General features: G+C 41.2%; 1 protein-coding gene across 1 annotated transcript in view; it reads right to left on the bottom strand.

Annotated features, from left to right (window-relative positions):
- LOC126187576 (alpha-tocopherol transfer protein-like) overlaps positions 1–23,624 on the bottom strand; it is a 104,779-nt gene that overhangs the window by 69,527 nt on the left and 11,628 nt on the right. The window contains exon 2 of the mRNA XM_049928743.1: positions 2,679–2,878. Coding sequence (XP_049784700.1) covers positions 2,679–2,817 — 139 coding nt within the window. The 5' untranslated portion in view covers positions 2,818–2,878. The remainder of the gene's footprint in view (positions 1–2,678; positions 2,879–23,624) is intronic.

Here is a 23,624-nt window from a genome sequence, read left to right as displayed (position 1 = left end):
TCGGAAGCAAATTTTGTTCTGTCGTGTTTTATAGCCTTATTTATCAGCTTCATGGTTAACTGTTTATCATTTCGTTAATGGTAATAGTTATTGGCCTATTTAAATTTTACGTGAGACATGTACCTATTTCCAAACTCGAGAAAATGTATAGCCAGCACAAAAAATTATTGATTTAGTGAAAGTGAAACATTCATAGCATTCCTGACATCTCAAACTGTTCGAGATACCGAAACGATTTTTTTGGAAAATGGCAGCACGTAAGGCGGAAAATATTTTGCCATTTATTTAACAGCCAAAGCTCTGGTATCTACTGTGATATACGAGTAACACGGAATTTCTCAATGAAATGAGTGTTTACTTCAAGGGCCATCGACACTCGGTGAAATGGAAATTAGCATGAGCTTACAACAATGTACCTGAAGGAATCAGACGTTTATTTTTATTCTTATCATGAGCTTCTGACCTTATTCCTTATATTACCATTCCTGTAGTCTGTCGCAAATACAACTACATTATCGTAATAGTGAGATGAAATGGTATCAACCTACTGCGTTTTTGCAAAAGAAGCTAATTTTAAAATGGCAACAAGAGAAAGAAAGAAAGGTTTACATGTCAGACAAAAATAAATCGCTGCTTCTGTTGCAATTTCAATGCCAGTAGGTGCTTTTTTTAATAATAAGCAATTGTTTCCAGTTGGTCATACTTGCATAACTTGTTAATATGATCTTTTGTAGACTCACTAGATGTAGAATGAAAGTTTCAGTCTACAGTGTAGTGTGCGCTGATATGAAATCTCCTGGCACATCATAACTACATGCCGGATCGAAGCTAACTCTGAATATTTGTCTTTCGCAGGCAAGTGCTCTACGGACTGAGCTGCCCAAACAAACCTCACGAACCCTCCTCACAGCTTTAGTTCCTCTAGTACCTCATCTCCTACCTTCCAAACTTCACAGTAAGTTTCATATCAGTGCACACTCCGCTGCAAACATTTTGTGTGTGGTTATCAAATCACCGATTATCTGTGTAATTCTTTGCGTACAGTAGATTTAATACGCAGTTACACTTCTTGTCTTGCAATTTTTGAAGGTTTTAGTTCAATTTTTATAATTAGTTGATAGTACAGAATGTAAATTTTGTACCTCTGGTTTCTGTGTCAATGTTTTGTAAAGTGTCATGAAAATACCAGCAGTGCGAAATAACAGCAAATAATATTTTGTACAATGAATCTCTTCATTTTAAACTGCACAAAATATTCCAAAAAATAACAGTATGGGCTCCGTTTCAATGATAAAAAATTCTAAGGAACTTTGTTTACATTGGATGGGTCACCATATCGAAATTGAGTGTGACGTTCTGCCATTTGCCAAAGTGCTGACAGTGCAACGATTTCGTTAAGTTTGCCACAAGCGGTGCCACTTCAGACCCAATTTGCAAGACCATCCCGGCGTTAATAGCTCCTCGCCCAAAACTTTCGCAGAGGCTCACCTGTGGGAAATGCATAATATGAATGCAGACTGTAAGGCAACTTATTTACCAGCCGGTTTCAGTCCAGGACCACGTTCAAATGGCTCTTAGCACTAAGGGACTTAACATCTGAGGTCATCAGTCCCCTAGACTTAGAACTATTTAAACCTAACTAACCTAAGGACATCACACACATCCACGCCCGAGGCAGGATTCCAACCTGCGACCGTAGCAGCAGCGCGGTTCCAGACTGCAGCGCCTAGAACCGCACGGCCACCGCGGCCGGCGGACCACGTTCACAATATTCAAATATGCATTTATGTAACCAGCTATCGTGAACAGGCACATGGACTGAAAGTGGTTGGTAAATATGTTATATTAAAGTCAGAGTTCATGTCATGCATTTGCTACATTCCTGGATAAGATGTTTAAACAATCTATTTGATCTACGTGAATTAGTAGAGTACTCCACATGATTTTGTGTGAAATACATCAACTTCTACGCAGATGCGCAGGTCGTACCATCCAAGGCATCAGTTGTATGAAGGTACAAAGTACACACACATGGGGAACTTGCTCCAGGCGGAGAATGGCAGTTTCCGAATGGAGAGGCTGGGCTGTTGCTCTGTTCCGTTCAAATGAAGAAAGCTGTACTTTTCCAGAGTGAATCTCTCTCACTTCTCGTTAGACTCTTGGGCATCTGACTTCTTGGCCGACGCTTCGTTTGGATGGACCACGTTTGGATAGACCACTTTTCTCGCCCGATGCAGCTTAGGTCAGGTTACATGCTGGAAACAGCCAGCGGTGGTAATTAGCTTTAACGCTAAATTTCTTTCTTCGGGATTAGGTTAATCCACGAGTATTTGTAGGTTTAAGCTAGGATTAAGATTAGGTATACAGTCAAAAGCGTAATTCGTTAATATACTGCACATTAAGTATGTTAATAATGAAACTTATTAAAATCCCTAACATTGCTGGAAGGTGGCGACCCTCTCCCGTTTCGAACATTCTGCTTTGCTGTTTGTTTGCTACAAATCTTAACGAGTGGTTCACTGGGCATTGCGAAACAGAGCTTAAACACAGGTGGTGATGTAGACTCGCACAGCCGACCTCAGTTGTCTTCGCACTGTAGCAGCCTTCGGTTGAGATGTGACTTTGCGGAACTCCATGACAACAAAGAAATAAGGGATGAACCCAGACTTAAGCCTTACCTATGGCATCGGGCAAATGCGGCTGTGTCTTCAGCCAGCTTAGGAGAATCTCCTTGGCCTCCTTAATGCTGTTTTCGTCGGCACCGACGTTCTGACGAGCTCGGACAATTTGTTCGGCTGTGGGCGGCGTGAACTCCATGGCCAGACCTGAGAGGTCGCTGGCACTCGTAGAAGGTTGTTGGTACTGACCACCTTCAGATCTGAGGAAGAGAGCGATAAATGGAATTAAAATAGCTCACTTTTAAGAGCAGAGACTATAATTCCGTACAGAGCAACGTCACAAGTGTTTATTTGTTATTAAGCGGTCCTTTGATGGTTTATAGTATTACACAATACTACTGTACAGTATTATTGACGTTGCCCCTAGACTAGTCAATAAAACTGCCAATTACGTTGTCAATAATATTGTTCTATAATACAATGGTTCATAGCACTGGATGATATACACGCTACTACTGTGATACTTGCTTTACTTTCTTTCAGTTAGAGGAAAAAGGTGGAGCAAAACTTGGTTCAAGGAGCGTCAAAGAGCACCCAGAGAAACTTGTTGAGAGAACTGAGGCTGACAGTAAAAAAAAAAAAATCATCATTTGATATTCTACGGGAAACATATCAGCGCCGCCCCCCCTCGTCCATCCTCCCCCTGCCTCCCCCACCCCCCGCCACCTCGCTCCCCCCCAACTACAGATAAATTTCTGCTGTCACCCATATCCCCATCATCAAAAAACGAAATGAAACAATGACAGAAGCAGTTACATCACGGGAAGAGCAATCACCGTTTAGCTGCGATACCCTGCTACGGGCAGTTCTTTCGAAGAATTCAAGTTTACAGGTGCAGTTGGAAATTATCATTTTTGAGACATAATTATGGGAACGTGTTATGCATTAGTACGTTAATTAAACGATTATGTGGGACTAGGTAAAGTGAGTGCACCGATGAACGTCTTTAAGCTTTTATTCATAAAATTCCATTAATGAAATTTTTAGAAACCTGTCTTCGTGGCCGTTCCCTACATTTTCTGAGCAACAAATTATATGAGTGTGCATTCTGGCGTAACACTCCACAATGGCAGCAATGATTTATACATTTCGATGCACTGTAATACTAATAGTCTTGCCGGCTGCTGTGGCCGAATGGTTCTAGGCGATTGAGCCTGTAGCCGCGTGACCGCTACGGTCGCAGGTTCGAATCCTGCCTCGGACATGAATGTGTGTGATGTCCTTAGGTTAGTTAGGTTAAGTAGTTCTAATTTCTAAGGGAGTGCGCGGTGAACTTGCCGAGGAGCGTCGCGTAAAATCGTCGATGACGGAGCCACCGATGCGGACCAGTGCGCTGGCGACGGCGCGGTGAACCCAGCAGTTCGAGAGTGCCCTTGGCCTTTGGGCGAGGTCGGTGGGCGACCTGCGTTCTTTGCCCCCCCACCCCCACTTCCCATGCCAGAGGAGACGTCCAGGGTAAGAGACGGGCTCCCACCTTTTGATCACTCGTTACCAATCCTACAGTGAGAATCGGGGGCTCACCAGTTCTCAGGAGACATGAGACACGCTACTTGGGAGTTGTCGTCGATGAAAGGTGGAACTTCGGGAAGCATATTGAATCCGTAACCCAAAGAGCATTACAAGTACTCAATAACCTCATCTCCATAGTAAACAACATATTTCACCTCCCCCCCCCCCCACCTGATAAAACTGTCCCATAACAGTATACTAACTTCAATAGTGGGTTACGGCTAGGGAGTCTGGGCACACTGGCTCACAAGGGTGGTGCCCGCCATGACAGTGAGAAGAGTACAGAGGAACATGCTGTTAAAATCTATGGGGTCTTATAGTACATCTCCAAGGGGGGTGCCCTATATTGATAATGGGGCTCTGTCCTCTGCACATCAAAATTTGAGAGCAAGCAGCATGGTACTGGGCTAAGAAAGGGAATGATATGGAAATAGAAAATATTGTGAGAGTTCGGGCTAGGGACAAGGGCGAGATAAGGAAAAGGGGGCGAGGATCTATGGCAAGAATGATGGGAAATGGATGAATCTGGCAGAACCACCTTCAGACTCTTGCCAAATGTTAAAGAAAGGTTAGGCATGAGGTATTTCGAGCCAACCCGGGGTTTAATTCATTTTCTCACTGGTCATGGGCCCTACCCGACATATCTATGCCGGTTTGGGAAGAGGGCTACACCTGAGTGTGACTGTGGCGCATCGGAGGGTACTACCGACCATGTAGTTTACTAGTGCCCCCTTTTCGATGATGTAGCAGTTATATTACAACGAAAACTACCAAACAATGATACATACGACTTTCTGAGACACGAAGAGACTTTCGAAACCTTGAATAACCTGGCAAACGAGGTATCACGTGAAGTTCTGACTACATACCTGGTGGGACATTCGCGATTATAAACCAACTACTGAACGTGTGCTAGTACCCTAATCCTGTACCGCCTGTGAGTGGACAAATGGTTCAAATGGCTCTGAGCACTATGGGACTCAACATCTTAGGTCATCAGTCCCCTAGATCTTAGAACTACTTAAACCTAACTAACCTAAGGACATCACACACACCCATGCCCGAGGCAGGATTCGAACCTGCGACCGCAGCAGTCCCGCGGTTCCGGACTGCAGCGCCAGAACCGCTAGACCACCACTGCCGGCTGTGAGTGGACAGGTCGACTTGCTAGTTGGAATCCGCCACGTGCAGGGCTAGGGGGACTGGGGTACATTAACTTCACGATAATGACGTAGGTTGGTCAGTAGTTAGTACGATTAGAAGTAGATACCAAAATAGGAACCTTCAGCGACCAGTAATTTTGGCCTGCCTAGTGTCAGGGGCACGCTCATAGGGATTAGCTCAATGAGCAAGGCATTGCATTATGTTTATATTCACACTGATACACCTGTAACGCTGCATTCAATTAAGATTACTAATAAGTAGGTAGTAGTGCGTATAGTTTAACAAAAATCGTAAGTTTGCCCATTAACCTGTACTGTTTATACTGTTTGTAGTTTACAAATTTAAAAATTAACTGTAACAGCTGGAAATAACATAACATTGTATCACATAGGACTCACTAATCATTAGGGTCGTGCGTTATATTGTATAATTATTACGTACTGAAACTAAAGATATTTTTTTAAATTTCTAGGGGACTGATGACTTCAGATGTTAAGTCCCATAATGCTGAGAGCCATTTGAATCATTTGAACTAATAGTCTTTCATCTTATTTTGGAATTACTTTCCACGCAACAAGTGAAAACCTAATAAACCAACCTCCTTGGTTTTCGTCTCGCGCCCACACACGGCACAATATTTTCAGACACCACAACACATTTCCAACGTTTTTAACGTTCTCAGTATTATTGCGCAACCTCTTAATCTCTCTCAGAGACGATTAATATTATTGAACATTCGCAAAATATTCTCAATATTATTGATCGTCTAGATGCCGCATTGAATACCGGGCGGTTGTAATTAGAGTATTCACTGAGGTCCAAAGTGGGCTGTAACTATCGTATGGCAGCGAAACTTTGTAAATATTTTGAATGTGGAATCGATCTACTCTGGGGAAAAACTTAATTTCAATTTTGGCCTCCAGGGGAAAACTGGCGCTGAACAGCATCTCGTCGACTTCTATGCTGCTCATATTGAACGTGTTTTACAAGAGTCTGTTAATAATAATTTCAACATTACGTCTTTCTCACTTTGCTGACCTTTTCTGCCCACGTCTCATTCCTAATCCTTCACATTCGGATAATTTTTATACCTCTTCCTCGCATCCACAGCAACAGATTTGCATCTGGTGGCGAAAATTGGAACTATTTTTTTCCAAATGTATATCTTTAACTACAGCCCACACTGAACCTCTGAACCCCTGTGAGTAGCTACACTTGAATTATAAGCACCCAGTACAACGAAATTAAATTATCAATGATAGTTGCTGGCCGATGTGGCCTAGCGGTTCTAGGTGCTTCTGTCCGGAACCGCGCTGCTGCTACGGTCACAGGTTCGAATCCCGCCACGGGCATGGATGTGTGTAATGTCCTTAATTTAGTTAGGTTTAAGTGGTTCTAAGTCTAGGGGACTGATGACCTCAGATGTTAAGTCCCATTGTGCTTAGAGCCATTTGAGCCATCAATGATAGTCATCTATTTCAAGAATGAATTTTGATGAAACCTGTTTTTCAAATGTTTTGATATCAATCTCTCTATTTAGTAACACAGAAAAGCACGTATTTTAGTTATGGAAAATACAATCTTGTATTCATGTTTATCCACTGTAAAATCATTTCCAGAAGTTATCTCTACTAAACGTTGCATTTCTCAATTATATTTATTCAAAATAAGACACCAGTAGACGTTGTATGAATATCGAACGTTTGTAGTTTACTTATTTTCCTTTGTTTTTGCAGTGTTATTGCTTGCTTTTTAATCAGAAATCTACTCTCAGTAGCTGTACATTAGTGTGGAAGTGGTATGTCAAAAATTCATGATACTTAAGGCGCGACAGGAAGACAATATGCTGTCTGTGGCTCCCTGAACAGAAGACAAAAAGCTTCTCTTACAAAAAATTCAAACAAGATTCTTTCACCTGAAAAAAGAAACATATTCTCGACGTTTCCTAGAAAAGACTGGCACGAAACGTGCTGTTATCACTTTATTAAAAATAGCTCTGTGTGGTAGGCGAACCTCGATTCTGTAAGTTTAAATAACGTATATGATGGACATTGAGATGTAATATTTTTTTTCGTAAGACGCCTTGATGTAGTAGCTTGCCACTAATAAACACCACATTTAAGAGAAACAGACTCTAAACGGAACTAAGGGCTGTGCCGTATAAGAGTGGACACTCTTGATGAAAATAAAACTCGCTCTGCCGAACATATTAAAATTACTTGGGTGAAATTCAAAGATGTAAGATCGTCACTGCTCACATATTTCATCAGTGAGTTTCAAACAAAATTTCAGGCTCAAAACATTGGTTGATTTAAGGATACGATTTCATCCGTGAGTTACACACAAAATTTCAGGCTCACGACATTGGCTGATTTAAGGATACGACGAAAATATTAGGTAGCAATAAACAACAGCTTCAACGACGCTCGTAGAAGTGTACTTGACAGACAGGATACGCCAAGACCTTCCGTTTGCAACAGAAGGCCGGGATTTCAAAGAAATAAAATTCTTTACAAACCAAAGTTTAACATTTCCAGTAACTCGTCTTTAGCCAAGGAGGAATTTAATTACGTGTTGTATAGATCATTTGAACGATTCTTTTATCGAAATAATGTGGAACGAGTCTGTGTCAGTTTACAGGATAATTATACATGATTAGTATTAACATTAATGAACCAGTTCTTAGTCATACTCATGAACTACGGTAAAAATACTTTTTCGCAGGCTACCAGTTCTTCTTTTGTTTATTTTGGACTCGCATCAATTTTTAAATAGAAATTCATCAATAGAATTCAAGTTGTAACAGTATAAATGATTTTAGGATTTTTAAAACTTGTCTTGCTAAGTGTCAGACATTTTATGATACTAGGCATAAGATCAAAAAATTTTCTTGCTGCCTATTGAGTTCCTGGTTTCAGTTCCGGATCCAAGGTCTTCCTCCCTCAGGTGTTGTAGGTTTATACATCACTGTTCAACTTTTGAGGTATTACTCATCATGACTATCATCACCTAAAGAATGTATTGTGACGGCGCAGTTAAATTGCCGAGCCCCTTAACAGGTAGCTACATGATATCCGTGACGACCATGCGTATTTCTTCACTGTTGTGCCATCAATATTTTCTTTCTAAGTTGTGAGTTACCCCAGGAAATTATTCATTGAAACATTACCTAGTAGAAATACGCAAAGTATCTCAGAAGGTTAAGTCGTTTGTTTCCAAAACTCAATTAAACAAAGACCGAAGGTAACTGAATTCAACTGTTTGAGCAGGTGAGGGATTTACTTCTTCCATTCCTGGTTTTCAGCGATAAGTACGTCTCTACCACTAACCAAGAACTATATAAAAAAAGAATAACAAAGTACACAAGACGAAGTCTTAGAGAGAAAGGGCATACAGTTTCGAGATAAAATGTGAAGTAAATAGGTCCTCTCTCTTTTTTCAAAGAAGTCGTCACTGTTTCTACCTTATTCTCTGTGGAGAAGGCACGGAAAACCGAACTGTGGTGAGTATGAAACCAAATTTACTCAAATACGAGTCCCGTTACACTGTTTAGTGGGACTTTGTAGCACGTAATTTAGTTGTACATGATATGATGCTGAGCGTTGATTACGGTGGTTCTAAACATGTTTTAGCCACACTTCAGAACAATGGAAATGCTCATGCTGAGTTGGGAATTACGCATCTCTGTTATTCGTAGTGGTAAGGGTGGTTCTGTGAACGTTGCGGAGGCGGTCCTGTTCATAAATCCAAGCCCATACAACACTGGTTTGAGAAAGGGGAATATTATAATCATGATCACTGTTGTCGTCGTCATTGTCATCGTCGTCGTCGTCGTCGTCGGTTCTTACAAACTGGGTAAGTGGGATTATAGAGGCACCAAGTGCCCTTATTCTATTTGGTTTGTCCCATAAGATTATTGCATCTCTTGACTGTCTCATAAGACCATCCACGTCGATTACATTTAAAGTCGGTTGGTTGCGGCAGTATAGAACAAAATATTGTATCGATCCCGGAGCAACTGGTGCAGAGATTAATTTAGGCCAGGATGTGGGCAACTTCCTAGAATTTTTTTTAGTTTTCTGACTGGTCTGATGCGGCCCGCCACGAATTCCCCTCCTGTGCCAACATCTTGATCTCGGAGTAGCACTTACAAACTACGTCCTCAATTACTTCCCGGATGTACTCCAATCTCTCTGTCTTCCGCTACAGTTTTTCCATCTAGTACCTGTAGTACCATGGAAGTCATTCCCCGACGTCTTAACAGAGGTCTTATCACCCTGTCCTTTCTCCTGGTCAATGTTTCCCCCATATTCCTGTTCTCACAGATTTTGTGCAGAACCTCCTCATTCCTCATCTTATCACTCCTCCTAATTTTCAACATTCGTCTGCAGCATCACATCTCAAATGTTACGGTTTTCCCACAGTCCATGTTCCAGTACCATGCTCCAAACGTACATTCCCATAAATTTCTCCCTCGAATTATGATTCACATTCTCTTGGCCATGAATGCCGTTTTTGCCAGTGTTACTCTGCTTTTTATGTCCTCCTTGCTCCGTCCGTCATTGGTTATTTTGCTGCCTAGGCAGCAGAATTCATTAACTTCATCTACCTCGTGACCGTCAATCCTGATATTAAGTTTCTCACTATTCTGGTTTCTGCCTCTTCTCATTACTTTCGTCTTACTCTCAATCCGTATTCTGTACTCATTAGACTGTTTATTCCATTCAGCATATCGTGTAGTTTCTCTTCGCTTTTACTCAGGGTGGCAATGTCATCAGCGAATCGTATCACTGATATCCTTTCACCCTGAATTTTAATTCCTCTCCTGAAACTTTCTTTTAGTTCCATCATTGTTAAATCGATGTACAGATTGAACGGTAGGGGCGAAAGAATACGTTCTTATCTTACACCCTTTTTAATCCAAGCATCTGTTTCTTCGTTTGCACTCTTATTACTCCTTCTTGGCTCTTTTACATGTTTTATGTTTCCGTTCTCTGCCTAGAGCTTACCCGTATTTCCCTCAGAATTTCGAACATCTTGGACCGCTTAACATTGTCGAACGCTTTCTTGAGATCGACAAATCCTATAAACGTGTCTTGATTTTTCTTTAATCTCGCTTCCATTAGCAACCTGAAGGTCAGAATTGCCACTCTGTTGCCTTTATCTTTCGTAAAGTGAAACTGATCGTGATCTAACACATACTCAGTTTTCTTTTCCATTCTTCTATATATTATTCTTGTCAGCAATTTGGATGCATGAGCTGTTAAACAGCTTGTGCGACAATTTACGAACCTGTCCACACTTGCATTCTTCCGAATTGTGTGGTCAAAAGTCAGATGGTATATCGCCAGATTCATACAGGCTACACACTAACAGGAATTTTGTTTGCCACGTCCCCAAATGATTTTAGAAATTCAGATACAGTATTATCTATACCTTCCGCCTTATTTGTTCTTAAGTCTCCCAGAGCTCTTTTAAATTCTGATTCTAATACTGTGTCTCCTATCTCTTCTAAATCAACTCCTGTTTCTTCTTTTATCACATCAGACAAATCTTCCGCCTCGTGGAGGTCTTCAATGTACTCTTTCCACCTATCCCCTCTATCCTCTGCATTTAACAGTGGAATACCACTTGCTTTTAATTTCACCGAAGCCTGTTTTGACTTTTTTATATGGTTAATCTTCCTTCCGATAATCATTTCTTTTTCGATTTCATCACATTTTTCAGGCAGCCATTTCGTCATGAGTTACTCACGCTTCCAGTTTATTTCATTCCAACTGACTTGTATTTCTGTGTTCCTGCATTTCTCTGAACGTTTTTGTGCTTCGTTCTTTCTTCGATCAACTGAAGTGTTTCTTCTGTTACCTCCCTTTTTTTTTTTTTGGTCGCTGTTAACTTCCGTGCACCCATGGTTTTCTTTCCAACTTCTGTGATTGCCCTTTTAAGGTATGTTCGTTTCTCTTCAACTGAACTGCCTATTGAGCTGTTTAGTATCGCAATATCTATAGTTTTAGAGAACATCAAGCGGATCTCTTCATCGCTTACTTTTTCCGTATCTCTCCTTTGAATATTGATTCTTCCTTACTAGTCTCAAATTTCTACCTCCTCTTCATCGTCACTATATAGTGATCTGAGTCTCTATCTGCTCCTGCGTACGATTTACAATCCAGTATCTGATTTCGGAATCTCTGCGTGATTATGCTGTAACCCACCTGAAATTTTCCCGTATCTCCGGCCCTTTTCAAAGTGTACCTGCTTCTCTGGTGATTCTTGAACAGAATATTCGCTGTTACTAACTGAAATTTATCACAGAACTGAAGTAGTCTTTCTCCTCTCTCATTCCCACTACCAAGCCCACAGTGTCCTGTAACTATTTCTTCAGTTACTTTCCACACAACCGCATTCCAGTTGCCCTTGACTATTAGATTTTCATCTCCGAATACGTACTGAACTACCCGTTCAGTATCACATATACATTATTTCTCCATCTTCAGCTTGCGACTTCGGCGTGTATACCTGAACTATCGTCGTCGGTGGTGGTTTTCTGACGATTGTGATGATACCAACTCCGTCACAGTAACACACTCTTAGCGCTACCTTTCCATTCAGAACGATTACTACGCCCATTACGCCGCTGCACCGTTGATGTGCCATACACTCATCTGGGCAGAACTCTTTCAATTTCTCTTCAGTGATCTTCACTATATCTAGACTGAGCCTTTACATTTCACTTCTCAGATTTTATACTTCGTTACCACGTTGAAGTTTGTGGTATTCCACGCCCCGACTCATAGAACGTTATCCTTTTCTTTAGTTATTTGGTCTTTTTCTCACACACTTTTTCTCACACACTTACCGCTCCTCGGATATCCGGACGGGTGTCTAGTCCGGAATCTTTTGCCAAAGAAGACAGCATCATGAGATTTTTCACTTAGAAACCACATGTCGTGTGTGTACACATGTGTTTGTAATGCAGTGGTTTCCATTGCCTTCTGCATCATCATAACGTTGATCGTTGCCGATTATTCCACGTTTAGGAGCAGTTTCCGACCCCAAGGGCAAGAAGGGCCCTGAACCTCTGTTGACTCCTTCGCCCTCTTCGGCAAAGCCGTTGCCAGAACGAGGGTGACTTCTTATGCCGGAAGTCTTCGGAAGGCAATGCTGATTTTTATTTATTTTTTTAGCGGTGTCTGGATTCGAGATCGGGACCGAGGACGTTTATATTACTAATCGAAGATGCTATCCTCGGACCACGGCATATCCTGGAAATACGCGGTCATTAAAAGTGGTATAGTGTATTTCTCCAACCTACTCTGTAGCTTTAAAATATGATGTAACGTATTGAGGATTGGTTGGTAGCGGGATGGAGGCTGTACCTGTTTATCAGGGACTCGATGATTGATGGTCTTTTCTTTCGTCTTATAGCCCGTTGGGTCTTGCGAACACTTCAGTACCATTGCTACATTCCTATCATAGTGTCCAGTCAGCGTGTCCACATTATCGGGACTATATTCACCGAAATTACTCAAGAGACCGCCACGGTTACACCCTGTGAAGTAACAACTTCCAGAAAACATTGCTACTCTCAAATTAATCGACTGCCATGTGATATGAAAATATCGAACATTTGTTATGTTGTTTTCAATTAACTACTTTGCTCTGACATGATACCTCAACCTATATACTCTATTATCACTCGTGCTGTACCTAATTCTTGAAGCACTTCACAACTGTATTACCCCTTAACTAATGTATGCCGATATGTGTTATTACATCGAAAGCCTCACTAAATTCTCAATCCAATCGTATAGGCCTACTTTTGTTAATATTTCTGCTGAACAACCAGTTTATTAAAAAAGAAACCGTAAGCTCATCTGTCACGCTTGACTTCTTTCTCATGGAAGATCTCCTAATGCTGTCAAGTCATGTGGGTACATGTGTGTTACTCGTCGTTGCTTGTCCGTTATTATACAGAAGGAGTTACTGCTATTATATCACTTAGAACACTACTTCTGGGCGCCGATCCCAAAATTTATCAGCTTCAGTGGTTTCAAGAGCCTTTTGTTACATATGTCTACGTATGTTGCACATTATTAGCTCAAACTTCAATGCTAAAGCATTGTTTTCTTGAAAGGTCAAGTGCTTTCTAATTTATCGGATCACGACCGTGATAATCTCCGACAGAGTTTCAATTCGTTGTGGAAACATGAGTACCAAGACGACGCCGAAATAAAATAATCTGTTGAATAGTGGCAGTTTAGCACTCTCACAGTTTACACTAGAACATAGGCCACGTACAGAGTTTTATTCACTACAACGCGACGCTACATACTGTCAGCCGGACATAAGAAACTCTAAAGCAAAAGCGTTACGACGTTCATTTGCAGTATACATTAGTGGAGGGTTACATTAAGACACGATTTGTGTACCGCACATCTTGTAAAGAATAGTTTATTCACTTCAGAAAATTCGTACTTTGATCTATTCAGTAAGTTCGTCTTCTGGAATAAAATGTCACAGAACTATACTATTATGTTTTGAATTACCAAAATATTACCCCTCTCTGTTCTTTGAGGTAAGGACGAACGAGCTGTCAGTGTACTAACGCAGTACGCCCAGTCCGTTTGCAGCGCAACTGCACCAAAACTCTTAAGCTACATTAAGTTCTGTTTTGAACCACGGTGTTTTTTTACTGTTTATTTGCACAAAGATAAAGTATCCATAATATCAAGTAGCTGCGTCGGTTCGCAACTGCACCGAGGTACTGAGTCTCAGTTTTTCTCAAAAAATTACCGAATTCCTTGTATATGAAGCATCTGCCGAGTGGAATTCCTTTGTTTGCAGTTACTACACAGAATACAACAATAAAATTCTCTAACTGCTCTCATGATATTGCAAAATTACTAAAATATGCTCCAGATTTACTTTAAAATACGCTGAGGTGACAAAGGTTATCGGATACCACCCAATATCGTATTGGACCTTTCTTTGCCCGGAGTAACGCGGCAACTCACTAAGTCGTTGACAGTCCCCTGCAGAAATAGTGAGCCACGCTGGGTTTACAGCTGTCCAAAATCGCGGAAGAGATCCTGGTGCAGGATTTTGTGCACAAACTGGTCTCTAGATTATGTCCTAAGTCGGGTGATCTGGGTGGCCAAATCAATCACTTAAATTATCCAGAAGGTTCTTCAGACCAATAGCGAACAATCTTAACCCGATGACACGGTGCACTGTCATCCTAAAAAATCCCATCGTTGTTTGGGAATATGAAGTAAGTGAATGGATAGAAAGGTCTCCAAGTAGCCGGACATAGCCGTTTCCAGTCAATTATCGGTTCACCTTTACCAGAGGATTCAGTCCTTGTAAACACAGTCCACACTATTATGGAGCCGTCACCAGCTTGCACAGTTGACAACTTGGGGTCCATGGCTTCGTGAGGGGCTGCGCCCCACTCGAAACCTGCCCTCAGTTCTTACTGACAGAGATCTTAACTTATGTGACCTGGTCACGGCTTTCCAGTCGTCTACGGTCCAACCGATATGACCACGAGCACAGAGGAGGCACTGAAGGCGATGTCCTACTGTTAGCAAATGCACTCGCGTCGGTTGTCTGATGCCGTAACTGGCCGAAGTGGCCGAGCGGTTCTAGGCGCTACAGTCTGGAACCGCGCGACAGCTACGGTTGCAGGTTCGAATCCTGCTTCAGGCATGGATGTCTGTGATGTCCTTAGATTAGTTAGGTTCAAGTAGTTCTAAGTTCTAGGTGACTGATGACCTCAGCAGTTAAGTCCCATAGTGCTCAGAGCCAATTGAACCATTTTTATGATGTCGTAGCTCATTAATTTCAACTTTAGCCGCACTGTCCTAATAGACACGTTCGTCGTACGTCCCACTTTGATTTCTGAAATTATTTTACGCAGTGCTGCTTGTCTATTAGCACTGACAACTCTATGCAATCGCCGCTGCTCTCTGTCGTTAAGTGAAGGCCGTCGGCCACTGCGTGATCTGTGGTGAGACGTCATGCCTCAGATTTGGTATTCTCTGCATCTCTCTACACTGTGAATCTCGAAATACTGAATTACCTAACGAGTTCCGAAGTGGAACGCACGATGCGACCAGCTCCAACTAGTATTTCGCGTTCAAAGTCTTAATTTTCGTCATGCGGCCGTAATCACATCGGAAACCTTTTCAGATGAATTACCTCTATGCAAATGACGGCACTGCCAGTACTCTGGCCTTTTAAGCATTGTGTAGGCGGTACTACCGCGATCTGTATACGTGCCCTTCGCTATCCCATGACTTTTGTCACCTTCGTATAATATCCCACTTAAGTCATATTTAAATTAGTTTTGTAGAGGGAACTGTTTTTAAATCACGTATGAATAAAAAAAATAGGAGTGCGGGTAAGCTACTAAAAACAGCATAGTGAACTCATTATTGTGTCCAAGATAGACACGAAGCCCATGCCTACTACAGTAGTACAAGTTTATATGCCAACCAGCTCTGCATATGACGAATAAATTGATGAAATGTATGACGAGATAAAAGAAATTATTCAGGTAGTGAACGGAGACGAAAATTTAATAGTCATGGGTGACTGGAATTCGATAGTAGGAAAAGGGAGAGAAGGAAACATAGTGGGTGAATATGGATTGGGGATAAGAAATGAAAGAGGAAGCCACCTGGTAGAATTCTGCACTGAGCATAACTTAGTCATAACTAACACTTGGTTCAAGAATCGAAAAAGAAGGTTGTATGTAGACTGGCAATGGCAAGGAAAGCGTTTCTGAAGAGAAATTTGTTAACATCGAGTATAGATTTAAGGGTCAGGAAATCGTTTCTGAAAGTATTTGTATGGAGTGTAGCCATGTATGGAAGTGAAACGTGGACGATAAATAGTTTGGACAAGAAGAGAGTAGAAGCTTTCGAAATGTGGTGCTACAGAAGAATGCTCAAGATTAGATTGGTAGATCACATAACTAATGAGGAGGTATTGAATAGAATTGGGGAGAAGACGAGTTTGTGGCACAACTTGACAAGAAGAAGGGATCGGTTGGTAGGGCATGTTCTGAGGCATCAAGGGATCACCAATTTAGTATTTGAGGGCAGCGCTGGAGGCAAAAATCGTAGAGGGAGACGAAGAGATAAATATACTAAGCAGATTCAGAAGGATGTAAGTTGCAGTAGGTACTGGGAGATGAAGAAGCTTGCACAGGGTAGAGTAGCTTGGAGAGCTGACCAGTCTCAGGACTGAAGACCACAACAACATCATTTTGCTTCGAAAACCGAATAATGGCAACAAGTGACGAAACTTAAGCAGAACTCCGTTCTAGTTCAGTATACTGATGCTTAACCTACACCTACGTAACTATATAAGTTGATGATCTAGCTGCAACAAAATAAACAAAACTTCGAATTATCACAATTATTTAATAAATTAGCCCGCAACAACGGCGTCTTTTAAAAGTTTTTACTACTTGCATCTGTGTTCGCTATCTTACACCACATGTTCGATTCAAATGAAGTACACAGGCCGCCCGTAACTGAAAGCTCCGGGGATGAAATTCTCCGGGACGTTAAAGTAATTTTCACGCATGGGAATCAAATGAGCTGTACTTCACAGTGTCGAGGACGGGAAGTAAACATTTACGCTGCTGCAACTGCACAGCTTTAAAAATGTAGAACACTGGTTTTGCAGTTTTGTAACAAAAACACAACTGATATCACTGAATGCCACACCATCGCTACTAAAGAATAACTCTCATTTTATTTTTCATTCTCGATTCCTACTGATTGTATCATAACGAAAATCGACTTCTTACATAAATCATCATCAGGTGGTGTTCAGATCACCACATACTCGTAATAACCTGTCTAATTATATGCCGTGCTTTGACGAGTTACTATGCAACAGATTCAAATACCATCTGAAGACTTTATAGGGCATTCTTGGTATTCTCATATCGTCTGATAATGACTCTGTAAAAAGTTGAATCCCGTTATGAAACCAACTGTCTGGACTCAGGATGAATAATAAGATGAATTGTCTTCACTAGCGTTCGGATAGGACACTTCTTGCGATGTAACTTTATTGTATTAACAAAACAAATGCTTTTATTTACAAGACGGTCACTGTCTTCCCCGTTGGCGGTTTGCCTAGCCTGTGCTAGTGAAGACATACCGAAAATTGCAAGAATCACAGCCATTAAGTGATTAAGGCCTTGCGTTAATCCTGCACGTTCCAAATATCGAGATAGTGACGTTAGGTGTATGAAATGAGTGTACGAGGGAAAGTTTCATTTTAAATGGAACATTAATTAAGTAATGACGACTGAGGAGCAAGGTAAATATTCATACTGCACTCTTCTTCCAGGTAAATTCTGTCCCGGCGTCTGGCGCCTTTCGTTCTGGATGTCCAATCTGGTTTCTACTTTCACGTGGGCGACGGTGTTCTTGAATCACCCGACCACGTGGCTACTATTTCCTGGCTCTCTCTTAGGATGGAGGACACACTCCGTGTTGTTTTCAACTCTCAGCCAACCGACCTTCTAATGCACTATAAAAACTTTCTCTCGGCCCCTGATTTTGAGACTACAAGTGCCTGCACAACTTCCACCTTTGTAATGCTCACGTGCTTGTCTGTCTCCAGTTTCGAGAGTGTGAAATTGTAGAAATACGTAATTGCACCATCACATAGTAAACTTGTAGCGCAGTGACAGTGTCAAGCACAAGTCGAGAGCGTCTGCCAAGACCAGTCCCCACCATAAAGTAAGTGAGAGTAATAAAATATTAATCCTTTAATTCTGATCACAGACTTTTAATAATGATATCAGAAAACACACGTCACTAATATTTTAATAGAGTGACCGTTCTAAATTAATTTTTGATTCCAGGCATGCGTAGTTGAACATGATACGAATATCAGAGCTGTGAACTGTTCGAGTACCAGTCACTGACGAGTAGTGTATTTGTCACGAGATGATATTTCTCTCTGGCCCTGTAAGAATGTAGACGCATACTGCCACAATTTCAGCAATTTTCTTTTACTTCCTGATCCTCCTCTTTTTCACTTTCTGTAGTAGACCATCCGTTGACGTTTACGGTTCTCATTTCTTCTCTATTCGCCGGGTCCTCTTTTTCCCCTTTTGGTTTAATTTCCTTTCTCTGACGTGCTAGTATCTCTGCATCCGTTCTTTGTAATTGTTGATTCTATTTATTTTTTTCAACCAGATTTTCTTTCAATTTCAGATTTTGCAACTTCTTTTAGTATTTTCATTTAGTATTCCATCTATTCTCGTACACCTCTTTGCCGCTCTAAGAAATCTCATGTCAGTTACTCGTATTTGTTTTTCTTGGTTTTTATTCAATACCTACGATTTACTTCTGTAAAATAAGGTAGACAATGCAACTGTTTTACATAACTTCGGGTTTGTTTCTTTTCATGTTTTAGAGTTTAAAGTTCTATTAAATGTTCCACACATGCTTCCAGGACTATTTAGCTATTGTATTTTCTTCGTATTCAAACGATATTTTACATCCATGATACTTAAAATATTTTACCTGTTCATTTGTTTATTCGTTAACTGCTATCTTCGTTCTCACTGAATGTTTTCCACAATATGCCACTGACTTCGATTGACTAAAAAGTACTTTCATCTTTTATACTATACATACTTCATTTAGTTCATAAATTTCTTTTTTGTAAATAATCATCTCTTGAAAACAAATCACTGTTTTATCGGTAGCATATTTGAGTGATTTTAGAAAGATCGAACTGTTAGTTGTAACTCATTGTTTATCTTATAATTCCACCTGCGAACACCATGGTCTGTGTAAATATTGAACAGCTTAGGGTGTAAACTAAAGCCTTATCACACGCATTTATTTATTTACGAAGTTTGCGAGAAAAGTAATGTGACTTATTTTCATCTATCAGAGTTACAATTTTTTTCAAACAATAATACTGTCCCCTTCAGCAGCTATACACCTCCTGAATCGTTGTTCCTAGTGTTGGCAGAAGCGCTGGAAGGCTTCAACTGATAGGGCCTTTAACATGGCGGTCGCATCCTCTTGAATTTTCTCCTTTAGAGATTTTTCAAGTTCGGGAAAAGACGAGAGTCACAAGGGCTCACATCAGATGAACAGGACTACTGTGGAACAGATGGAACGCCTTTAGAGATCAAAATTTCTGTGATGGGTGTGGCCGTGTGACATGGGACGTTGTCATGATGCAGCATTGACTTGACTGCAATGTGCGATCTCACTCGATTCACCAGTTTCCTAAGCCTTTGAAGCATTCTTTGTAAAACACCTGGGTGACTGTGTCCTGTAGCGATTTGATCATTAGAGCTGTTTAGGTCGAGGAAATGTCTCAGTACGCCACTCGTTTTTGGTTTGTCTAACGATCGTACTTAAAAGTCCAGGGTTCTTCACATGTGATCTCATGACTGAACCATTCGTTGTCAATAGCAGTCCTCTCAAGTAGATCAACGCACACATTTCTTCGATTGTCCTCCTGCTCAGTTGTGAGGTTTCTTTGGCACTATTTTGGCACAAAGCTGTCGCATGTGCAAATCTTCGATCTAAATTTCATGTACGGTGAATAGGTCAGCCGTCATCCTTATTGCTAGACGTCGATCTGATCTTAGAGGATGTTCACGTTCGACGTTTTCGTCGGTTGTTGAAGATGAAGGTCTCCCTGAGAGTGTTTCAACTTCAACGTGTTCACGGCCGTCCGAAAATGATTTGTGCCAGGTAAAACTTGCGCTCTTGACAAGGAATGGCCCCCATAGGCCCGTTTCAACTTTTCGGAGATCACACTCGTGAATTCCTCGAGTTTAATACAAAACTCGATTGCCAGACAACTTCACTGACGGCGCTTTCAAAAAATCACGTGATGGCTGTACGCAGCTGAAGTACGTATGTTAATGGATGAACACTACTTTCTATGCTAGAAGAATAACACATTGTCGCCAGATCGCTCGCAGTGTTGTCGGCCTCATTATCTTTCTCACGCACTTCGTATAGCAGTTATGAAAGAGGGTGGTCAGAAACAGACTGATAAGCTTGTAAGGGTATCGCAGTAAAGGTTGTGCTGAATAATAATGGTTAAGAAAAAATTTTGGTACGTTACGCCGTTTTCGAGATATTTAGCATTGAAGTTAGTCAGTCAGTGCTTCGTGCACGTAAATTCAAGCGGCCTGCCTTAGATGAGATTCAACAGGTTCTGAAAAGTTTGAAAAACTGCAAGAGTTGTTGCCCGGACGGAAAAAACGCAGAACTTATTACGCACCGAGGGACGCCGTGCGAACTGTCACATTCATTCAATGAATTCTAGCAAAGATATAAAATCCTTCATGATTAAAAAACCGCCTGGTAATTTCTGATTTTCATAAGACCAAAGAAATGCACGTTCCAATTACAGAGTCTCTCTAATATAGTTTATAAAGTTTTACTCAAAAATAATGAACAGTCCGTTGAAAGTAATAACAGATGCATGTTTGTGAGATGAGCAGAGTGGGTTTAAGAAATTTGCTGTGATTTAGGAAAACGATGAGAGGTCAGGTTTGAAACTAATGTTGCTGTTATTGATTTCGAGAAGCATTTGACTCAATGTTTATACACACACCATCGACAGTAATGGAAAAGCGAGAATACGCCAAGCATGTTATACAGATAATGAAAACTATATGTAATAACACCAAAATACAGTCACATCAGTAACAGATAACATAATAATGAATCAATGTTTCAGCCAAGGCAGTATCATGTCACCGACCGTTATAACATTCGCAGTATACCTCTTAAGAAACTGAAGAATGACGTCCACGGAGGCATACAGCTGGAGAGGAGCCACTACCTAAATGTTGTGATGTGTGCATAACAAAAGACGGAGGTAGGCTTACAACGCTCTCTGTATAAGCTATGTGGGCTAGGAAGAAAACATTTACAATCTGTAAATACCTACAACTAAACCAGAACTGATGGCACACTAGGGAAATTTCCCAGTTTGATTTAAGGCTGTTATTGAAAATAAGATACTCGAACAAGTCTCTTCCAGTTATAAAGGCATCGACGTAAGAATGTATGTAGATAAAGACATACAAAAGAAAATCAACAACTTCCAACATGTACTATGAACTTGAAACAAGTATTTAAGAAATAATGCTAGGAAAGCCAACCACTTAAAACTGTGTAAAGCAATGACGGTGCCTTTGCTACTTTATGGCAGCGAATTCTGGATTGATAGAAGGAGATATAAAAATAAGATACAGTCAGCAGAAATGCGATTTTTAAGAATTAGAGGTGCTCAAGGAACAGCCACATAAAAAACTGATGATATCTTGGCGGGATTGCGAATTTATAATTTAAGTGAGAAGATTGGAGAATATCGGAAAGAATGGAGACTTCAAGCGGATGAATGAAGATAGAATTTTAGTCGTTGTATACAAATGAAAGACCTCAGGAGGAAGAGGTATGGGACGGCCGAGAAAGAGATGGGGTTGATTATGTGAAGGTTCAAATGGCTCTGAGCACTATGCGACTTAACTTCTGAGGTCATCAGTCGCCTAGAACTTAGAACTACTTAAACCTAACTAACCTAAGGACATCACACACATCCATGCCCGAAGCAGAATTCGAACCTGCGACCGTAGCGGTCGCTCGGCTCCAGACTGCAGCGCCTAGAACCGCACGGCCACTCCGGCCGGCGATTATGTGAAGACTGAACAGGCATGTTACCTATGCACTGAAGTGCGGAAAAAGGTGATGATGACAAAAGACTATGCCAGCCGTTGATGATGTTTTGCCGACATTCCTAAATAGCTAAGTGCCACCCTTGCGGCCTGCAGCGGAAGACTGGAGAATCTCTCGACGATCGTCTGTCCCGTGGAAGTCTACAAGTTTCTCACCTGACAAAGGAGAACGAAGCACTGTTTTCGCTGCCAGAGAAATGAGAGACATGTACATTTAGTATACACACAGGTGCAGCTGTTTTTACAAGAACTACAACCATTAAATGCGTAACTCCTCCGTTCACAAACAATTTTACCTGTCAGGTAACACACAATCTGATAAAATACGGAAACACTCATAACAGCTAACACAATTTCCGATTTCGAAGTAATTTGAAACTAATATTGCGGCACCAGGAAAAGAGTACTTGCACCTCAATGTATTTCGAAATTTATTTCTGACGCACCGCTCGGTCCATTCTATATATACAGTCTATGTAACTGTCAGTCAAGGAGATATTTCAGATTGTGATTTATGATTTTATAAATGTTGAGTCAGTGCAATACGAAGAAGTTACACGTCCGCCACAAACGCATTTACCAGAGGAGTTAATGATACTTTTGAAGTGTTAAGATCTACCGTTATTACGGACTACTTAACCCCTTCAAACTGTTAGGGATATACTGTACTCACTATCTTGAGAATTAAGAATATCAATATACAGACGAAGTAACTTTTTGCATTATTTATTTTTCTGCTTTATCTCCAGTGATCACTGTTGGCAAACAGGCTTGTACTTAAACGAAGCGAATGAGGTCACTTTGGAAAGTGGCCGTCACCTCGGCACACGTAATCAGCCGCCGTTAGGGGTCATTAAGGGCCCGTTCTCCGCTCTTCATAGTAAACACATTTTATGTATGAGTTTCTCACTTCGTAGTCTGTCAGAATGTTTTCGACGGCAATATTTTAAACCAGCGCACCGCACTACAAACAACGTGACGTTTCAACGGTATCATCTGTGTATGATTTTATCATTCTGAATATAAAGTGAAACCTTCCCCACGTCCCTGAAGCTGTAAGTGCCCAAATGTTGGTTTGGAGCCTCCATTTGAATCGAAGTTAGTACACTCATGTTCAGAAAAAAACAGAACGCCTTCAACGACTAGATATAGGACGTTCGTTCACAGGAGATGTACCTTAGTATGTGCTGCAGAAATGATAAGCATTTCAGTCACCTAGGTTCAGCATGTTACCTAATAGGCACAGACATCGCCACGGGAATTGATAACTTGTTTCGTGCGTGAAGGCCGACGCGTATAAGGCGCGAATGACGTCCTGCGGTATGGTCATCTACGCTGCATTCACCTGGTTCCAAAGTTCATCTGTGGTGATCGGCATTGGGTCACAGCATTGCACCCGTTGTTTCACAATATACCACAAATTTAATATTGGCGACATGTCTGGTGCCGACCGCGGTGACCGAGCGGTTCTACGCGCTTCAGTTTGGAACCACGTGACTGCTACGATCGCAGGTTCGAAT

The sequence above is a fragment of the Schistocerca cancellata genome, chromosome 5 (assembly GCF_023864275.1).
Source record: "Schistocerca cancellata isolate TAMUIC-IGC-003103 chromosome 5, iqSchCanc2.1, whole genome shotgun sequence".
Taxonomy (NCBI): domain Eukaryota; kingdom Metazoa; phylum Arthropoda; class Insecta; order Orthoptera; family Acrididae; genus Schistocerca; species Schistocerca cancellata.
Note: the sequence above shows the minus strand (reverse complement) of the source record. Positions and strands in the feature narration are given on the sequence as shown.